Raw genomic sequence first — 8,472 nt, forward strand, 5'->3', positions numbered from 1 at the left:
ACTTTCCTTCCTAGCATCAATTTCAATCATCTTGGAGGGGTTTTCTTCAATTCTAGATTCCCATGGAGGCTCCGCATCTCCTAAGTCTTCAACCAATTCTTCCCTTTCTTCAATAATCATAGCTTCCTCCAATTGTTCCAATACAAAGCAACTTTCCTCATTCTCCACCAATCTCCCTTTTATGTTATGCTCTTCATTTGATTCCCGGCAACGGCGCCATTTTGACAAGTGAATTTTTGCCGGTATAGAAATTATCAAATGATCAATCGTAGTATAGTCTAAACCGACGCAAAATCCTTCATCAAACAAATCTACAATCTATATCCGAGAGTACTAGTCTCCCGAGTCGTTCTCCCTTGGAATTGCCAAAGTGTGCATCTTATTGATTTAGTAAGCCTTGTTGGAATTCTTTGAAGGTTTTAGCAAAGCAATGAGAAACAAACAATCAATTATCAAAAGACTTGGCTTAGGGTTGGCATTAGAAATTCTATCATTATAGTCCATTCAATGTTGATAACAATTAGGCCTTGCTTCATTTAGTTATCCCCTAGGTATAGAGGGAGGTCAAATGAAAGCAATCAACATGAGTCACAAGTCCTAGCTTCACCTTATGGGAACCTAGCTTTAGTGCACTCCAAGCCAACTAGCAATCCCTAATTCCAAATCAACTATTGATACAACTATTCAACTTCTTCCAAGGACCAAACCCTATGCCAAGTGTGAAAATTCTACTCCATAGCTAGTGTTGTCATTTTATCAAACATGTGATGAGAAATAAGGAAAGTCATAGTAGAATGAGAAGGAAAGTCAAATTGAAAGTATTGCAACACAAAGATCTAACAACAAGTCTCAAAGAGTAGCAACGAAAGTCCAAAATAGAGACGAAATCCAAAATTACAAAGTTGAATTCTAGATCTATGAGAATTGATCAATTGCATCTACTACTTGAAATTGGAGAAGAAAATCTATGACATGAACAAAGTGGAGTGAGAATTGTAGTGGATCTCACCAAAAAGTCATTGAAAATTCAGAAATTAGATGAGGATGAACCCTAGTGAAGCTTGGAATCTCCCTCTTCTTCTCCCAAAAAGTGTAACTAACTCTCCTCTCTCCCAAAAAATATCTAGATCTAGAAAATGAACTAACTAAGTGTTCTTAACCCTTGCTCCTTTGGTCTTCTTAAGCTTTTCCCGCCAAGGTGTTTCCCCAAAATGGGATCCTTAACTGCCTCCACGCTTAAGTCACGTGACTTCTTAATTAATCATATTCGCAAACCGGCGCGCACGCGCAAGGTACGCGCACGCGCCGTTGAGACGTCTTGTAATGTGCGCGGAGGCGTGATGTACGCGTGCGCGCCCATGAAGATCCTGGCTTAGCCGCTTCTCAAGCCGGCTCTTGGCTTTGGCTCCACGTTGCCCTATCCGCGCGGGCGCGCAAGGTGCGCGCACGCGCCCATGCGGAAATTTCCAAAGCTTAATCCTCATGCTTCCTTCCTTTGTACCCGTCTTCCTCCTCTCTTTCGGTCCATTCCTACTCTATATCCTGAAACCACTTAACACACAAGTCACGGCATCGAATGGCATCAAGAGAAGATTAGAAATGTATCTATTTTAGTGCAAAATAAGCATGTTTTCATTCATGAGGCGAAACTAGGAGAGGAATGCAAAATCTTGTATTTTCATATAGAAAGTGTGTGGAATCATTGATAAAACCCCTGAAATCAGCACAAGATAAACCCTCAAATTGGGGTTTGTCAACCTCCCCACACTTAGATTCTAGCATGTCCTCATGCTTAGAGAAATGCAAGGAAACACAGAAGACCGAGGGATTGCAAAAGTATAAGACTCATGAAGTGCAACCTATGTATATGCATGCAACTATGACTAGTGCCACTATCCACTTGGTTGGGAGCAAATTAGCCTTCTTAAGACATATGCGAGCATATGGGATACGATGGTGGTCAAAGCATAGGACTTGCCACTTTCTAAGCGTCAAATGCAATATGCGCAACCTTGCATGAGGAATGCTCGCGAGAGCCGGGAATCAAAGGATTGAGCATCGAACCCTCGTCGGAAGTGTTTGCACTCTAAGCACTCTAATCACGTTCCCCGGCAACGGCGCCATTTTGATGAATGGATTTTTGACGGTTTAGAAATTCACTAATAAAATCTCGTTGTAAAGTATAGTTTCTAAACCAAGCAATAATCCTTTCATACAAAAAGTTGTTTGTCACTAGTACAAACCCCTAAAATTTATAAACCGAAGTATTGGACCTCGGGTCGTTCTCCCTAGGAATTACAATAAAGTGTCTTGTTATTGGTTATGAGTTATATTTGTGGTTTTTAAGCTTTTGGACAAGAAATATAAATGGCAAAGAAAATAAACTAACAACTAACAAAGCTCTTGGCAAGATATGAGAACTAGAAGTCCTATCCTAGTTATCCTTCTCAATTGTGATGAGAATTGTTCATTGCTACCACTTAGTTAACCCTTACTAAAGAAAGGAAAGTCAAGTGGATGAATTGACTTGAGCTACAAGTCCTAGCCAACTCCCAAGGAAAGACTAGCTTTAGTGCACTCCAAACCAATTAGCAATCTCTCCAATTATCAATCAACAAAGGAATGAGATAACTCAAGTGTCACTAATTACTCTACCTAGGCCAAGAGGAACAAAATCTAACTAATAGCTATAAGAGACATTTCATCAAAAACATAGAGTGCAATACAAGTGAACACATAAATTTGCAAGAATTAAAGAGAGATCTAACTACAAAGGCAAGAGGTCCACAATAGAAAACTAAATCAATCATGAAACAACAAAGAACTTACCAATTGCATTGAAGGAGAAATGTAGATCTACAAAAGAGAATTCACAAACTACAAACAAAGGAATTACATTAGAAGAAGAATCCTACAAGTGCAATAGAGGAGAGGAACGAAAATTAGAAGAGAGAATAAGAAGAAATAGATCTAGATCTAAGAACTAATCTAATCCTAATCCTAGAGAGAAGAGAGAGCTTCTCTCTCTAGAAACTAACTACAAAGCTAAACTAAACTAATTGGTAACTAACACCTAAAGTATGAAAAAGTCCCTTCATTCCCCCTTCAATCCTTGACTTAAATAGCATCAGAAATGAGTTGGATTGGGCCCACAAGGCTTCAGAATTCGCTGGCCACGTTTTGCTTTAAGTGAACCAGGTGGCAGCAACGGCGCGTGCGCGTACTATGCGCGTACGCGTCATCATGAGCAGTTCAACCATAGCAGATCTTATATCGTTTCGAAGCCCCGGATGTTAGCTTTCCAACCCAACTGGAACCGCATCATTTGGACCTCTGTAGCTCAAGTTATGGCCGATTAAGTGCGAAGAGGTCGGCTTGACAGCTTTCCGGTTCTTCCATTTCTTCATGAGTTCTCCAACTTTTCATGCTTTCTTTCTTCATTCCCTTGATCTAATCTTTGCCTCCTAAACCTTAAATCACTTAACAAACATATCAAGGCATCTAATAGAATCAAGGTGAATTAAATTTAGCTATTTTGAGTCCTAAAAAGCATGTTTTCACATTCAAGCACAATTAAAGGAGAATATACAAAACCATGCTATTTCTTGAATAAATATGGGTAAAAGGTGATAAAATCCCCAAAAATCAATACAAAACAAACCGTCAAATTGGGGTTTGTCAGTCACCGAGGAGAAGCTTAGGCGACAAGAATCTCCTGCCGTGCTCATGCCACCACTCCAAGTATGCATGTGAAGGTCTGGGGTCTGGAACAACATCAAACTATAACACATACTGGGCCATGTTGGCCCAATGAATGTGCCAACTCTGTAACGTATCAGAAAACCACCGATCTCCGCCTCTGCCATTTTTTGACATCAAGAAATCTATGTCCAGTGCAGCACGTGGTCGATGTTGTATGCCACCAAGCTGCGGCAGCACCTGATCCACCTGATGCCACTCTATGACAGCAAAATAGATCAAATCTGTCGCAGCCCTCCACAACGCCATATGTCGTGGCTCCAATATCTCGGGGTGGACCACCTGAACGACACCAGGCAAGCTATGTGGCATCCACAAGAACTGTGAACAGAAGTACTTATCGTTAGTAGTTATAAACAGTAAACATTGCAAACCCTAATTAAGCGATGAACAAATCGAAACCATAAATACTTGCATCCCCGGGCTGAAGTAGATCTATCCTAAGCCTCCAATGCGCAACTTGAGGCTCCTTGTCGCTCAACGTCGGCTAATAACCTGACCATTTGAAAACCAAATCATTTTATCAACAAGAAAATAAACAGATAACTTATTTAAAAAATGTTGCATAACCCAAAAACAAGTACCTCGATGCCAACGGCCGATGAAAGACATCAAATCCATCTGGCCGAAAACTAGGAAACCTCCAAAAGATCCATGACTGCAGGAGCTGCAATGGACTGACTAACTTAACGATATTCCTGTTCGCCACACGACACATGCACCGGTATAACCATGACAGAGCAGCAAACCCCCAGCTATACCGTCCTATGTCCTCTAGCCTGGTGACGTAGGGTAGCCAACGAATGTGAAGTCGTGTACAAGACTTATCACCAAATAGGTGCATCGATAAGAGCATCATGATATACGCCCGGACATACCTCCTAACCGTCTCATCATCTACCTCCTGCAGCAACTCACTAAATGTCTCCTGCATCCAAGTGCACTTCATCGTGAACTTGTCGATGCAATTCGCAGGAGGAAAAACACCAAACAGCTCCTCAAACCATGCCTACACTGCGCGGTCACCCTTGATATGTCGCTCAAAGTCCGTGAGGCATCATCTGCTAACATACTGACTATCGATTTGGGAGCCCTAACTGGTACGCTATGTCCTGCAGCGTGATCGTGCACTCCCTGAACAACATGTGAAAAGTATGCATCTTCGGACACCATCTCTCCACAAATGCGTTCACCAATGGCTCATCCAATCTAAACCAAGTCTCATTCAATCTTGCAAGATGGTATAAACTGGCCATCTGCAAGTACGGCACGATCTTGTCATCCAATGGCATATCGTGTTGCCTTCTCATCCTGGTGATACATCGATAGAGTTGGACAATGATAGAAAATTATTTATCACTACCGTAACAAAACATTGTGCAATTAATAAAATTCTGAAAACGCTAAATGTTCCGAGGGTTACCTGAAACTGGAGGTCGATCTCGGACGAGATCTTCCGTACTGGTCGAAGATAACGTGTCCGGCTGGCCGATGACGGCCGGAGCTGTTGTATCCGACTTGTCGGACTTGCTGCACTGCTGATCCTTGGCCACCGGAGGGTGGGGGGTACCTGCAAGAGACTCCGATGCTTAAGTTAGCACGGGTATTAAGCAGGTTTTTACGTAGAATCAGAGTATGAGTTATACCTGGGTGCTCCAGTGTATTTATAGTAGATGGGGCTGACCTTTCTGATAAGATAAGTTAGTTATCTTATCTTATCTTTATCTTTATTTTGGGTGAAGTCAGCTTCTCTTCAAAGGAACCGCCTTTATCTCTATAGGCTTGGATTGCCTTTGGATTTGGGTCGTGTTCCTCTATTTGGGCCCTTTATTGGGCTCTCCTGTTGATTTGGCCGACCTCCTTGAGAAGAGGTCGGGTAGCCTGACCTGAAGAGGTCGGTCGCTTTGTCGCCAGTCATCCCAGGTCGGGTAGCTCGACCCAGGGTATGAACAGTGCCCCTGCTTGAGCTCGGTCTTTTTGCTGAGGTCGAGTCTTTGACTTCGGTCCTTCTCTGGCGAAGCCGAACTCAAGCATTTTGTCGATTCCTTTCTTTGTAGAGTCTTTTTGAATGTGGAACGTTTTCCTTTAAAAGCGCGCGCTTTTATATCGGCGCTTTGGAAACGTGCGAGGTTTAATACCCTCATTAATTGACTTCAAATTCCCCGTTTCCCTTGGTTTTATTTTGAATTTTGTCATCAGAAACGGTTTCTCTTCTTCGTTCCTCTTCGTAACTTCTTCCTTTACTCTCTCATTTTCTGTTTTTCCTTAGCGTTTCATAGTTTCTTCCTGCAATGCCTGCTCTTCTATTGCTTTTTGTGGAAAAGGAGTGATTCTGGGTTTCTCCTTCTGTCTTCTTCCAGCAAATTTTTTCCGTTCGAAGGGTGGCTCTATCGCTTCTTGCTCTTCAGCTTTCTTTCGAGGTTTTCTTCTATTTTCCAGGTTCGATTTTTCCTCCTCTGTCATTTTTATGCCTGTTTTGAGAAAGTTTTTATCTTAGTTGGGAAAAGTTTGGATCTTTCTACTTTCTGCTGTGCCTGATCACTGTGCGTTTCGTAGTTTCTTCGTCTTTTGCATGGTCTTTGTTGCTTTTCCTGTTGCTTGATACCTTTAGGGTTTTTGCATGTTGTGAAATGCTTTTGATTTTGAAGCTTTGGAATGATAATTTTGTTTGATTTTGAAAAAAGGTTGCATCTTTGATGATTTTTGCCTGGTATGTTTGCTGTTGTTTCTTGCTGATAGACTGTAGGAAGATGATTTTCTATTTTGTTTGTATTTTGTCTTTCTCCTATGAAAAATGCTTGCTGTTTTGAGGTCTTCTATTCTTGTTTGCGGGATGCCGGGACGTAAGTAGATTTTTCTTGATACCTCGCCTTGTTACTGCCTCCAAAGGATGCCCCAGGAGTTTTAGTTTGAGTCTTGGGGCTTCCTTTTTCTGTGTATTCGCCCGCCGAGATGTTTTTGAGTAATTCGTTCTTCTTTTCTTTTGTAGGGTTTAGTTAGCCTCATGTCTTCCCGAAATAACGTTGTAGAGATGCCTTCCCGGGTTCCTGAGGGTATAGCCGATTGGGTGGACTCGATGGTTCTTATGTGTGTCTCTCTGGTTGATTCTGAATTTTGTGCACAGCTTAGACAGTTTCATAGTGTTTGTAGTAATTCCAGTGATGAGAAGAACTATGAGCTTGTCCCTCCCTCTTCTGATGAAAGAGTCTGCTTTTCTACTCGGGTTGTTGATGATCGCCCCTTCTTTTATGTTTATGATTTTTTCTTCGGTCCGCTGAGTATCACCCTTCCTTTTACTCCATTTGAAATTGATCTGTTATGGTCCTGTAATGTTGCCCCCTCTCAACTTCACCCCAATTCCTGGGGTTTCATAAAAATTTTCCAATTGTTGTGCAATGGTTTTGGTATTCCTGCTTCCCAATCTCTCTTTTTCTATCAGTTTGTCTTGACTAAGCCCGGTGTGGTAAAAAAGAAGTCAGCTTGGGTCCCCTTCCGTTCCACCCAGGGAAAGAAGGTCTTTTCCATGTTTGACGAGTCGTTCCGTGATTTTAAAAACTACTTTTTCAAAGTCCGAGCTGTTGAAAGAGCTCGCCCCTTTTTTCTGGATGAAAATGACGAACCTGCTTTTCCCTTGGAATGGCAAAAAGATGTGAGGGTCTCTAGATATGCGTGGAAAATGCTGGATGAGACTGAACGAGCCTTCGTGACTGTCTTGGAAGATCGCTGGGGTCATTCTCCCCATCTCGACACAAAGAAATTTCTAACCAATCCTTCTCTTCTTCAAACTGAACTGGGTATCTTGTGTTTATCTGTTTATGTTGCTTGTAGCTATCTTTCCGACTTATCCGACTTGTAGCTTGACTTCTGTTTTATTTGCAGAGGCAATGAAGAATAATGAAGCTATGAAAGCTTTTAAGAGGGCGCAGAGGGCGACTGCTGCCAGGAATATTGCGGCCAAGGCGGCTGGGGAGGGGTCCTCCCAAATGTGCGAGAAGCCATCAGTGCCAAGTTCTCCTGGGGTGAAGAAGATGGTCCCTACACCCCGAGTCCGTTTGGTGGATCCTCACCCTACTTCTGCCGCTCCATCTGTTGCTCCTCCCAATAAAAAACAAAAAACAGCCGAGCCCTTTGACCTTGATGCTCCTGATTTCAATGCCATTGAGTTTGTGGATCAGCAAATCGGTCCCTATGGCTCCCTCTCTACAGATGATGTGTCCATCCTCCATCACTTGGAATTTATGGCCCGAAATCACGTAAAGATGGCGTACATGGCGGCCGCCATATATCGGACTGCTCAGAATCTCCCTCTCCATGCCACTAAAGCGTTTATGGAGGAGGCAAAATAAGAGTTTGATCGGATGAGGGAGTTGAAGGAGGAACTTGAGGTAAAGGTAGCCAAGCTGGAGAAGGACTTAGAGAACGAGAAGGCGAGTTCTCAATCACTGGCAGCTTCTTTGAGGTTGGCTGAGGACACAGCCATGATGCACAAGGATAGTTACGTTACATCCTATCGGGAGATGTTGCGTCTGAGGGGGGAGCTCGACAATGTCCGAGAAGATTATTCTAAGCTCCAAAGTCATCTCGTTGGCAGTGTGACTGCTGCTTACGAGAACTTGAAGGAGCAAGTTCGGGTTATTGCTCCCGAAGCCGATCTCACTCCCTTTAGCTTGGACAACATTGTCAGGGATGGCAAGATTGTCCCTGATGATGGGG

At 42.8% G+C, this 8,472-nt stretch overlaps 1 protein-coding gene across 1 annotated transcript; it reads right to left on the minus strand.

Annotated features, from left to right (window-relative positions):
• Positions 1-3,780: 3,780 nt before the first annotated feature.
• LOC140176823 (serine/threonine-protein phosphatase 7 long form homolog) lies at positions 3,781-4,708 on the minus strand. Its single transcript, XM_072208376.1, has 3 exons — positions 4,344-4,708; positions 4,206-4,254; positions 3,781-4,080 (listed from the first exon to the last, which is right to left on the minus strand). The coding sequence occupies exons 1-3, from the start codon at positions 4,706-4,708 to the stop codon at positions 3,781-3,783; spliced, it is 714 nt and encodes a 237-aa protein (XP_072064477.1).
• Between the last annotated feature and the right edge of the window lie 3,764 nt (positions 4,709-8,472).

The sequence above is a fragment of the Arachis hypogaea genome, chromosome 12, assembly GCF_003086295.3.
Source record: "Arachis hypogaea cultivar Tifrunner chromosome 12, arahy.Tifrunner.gnm2.J5K5, whole genome shotgun sequence".
NCBI classification, from domain to species: domain Eukaryota; kingdom Viridiplantae; phylum Streptophyta; class Magnoliopsida; order Fabales; family Fabaceae; genus Arachis; species Arachis hypogaea.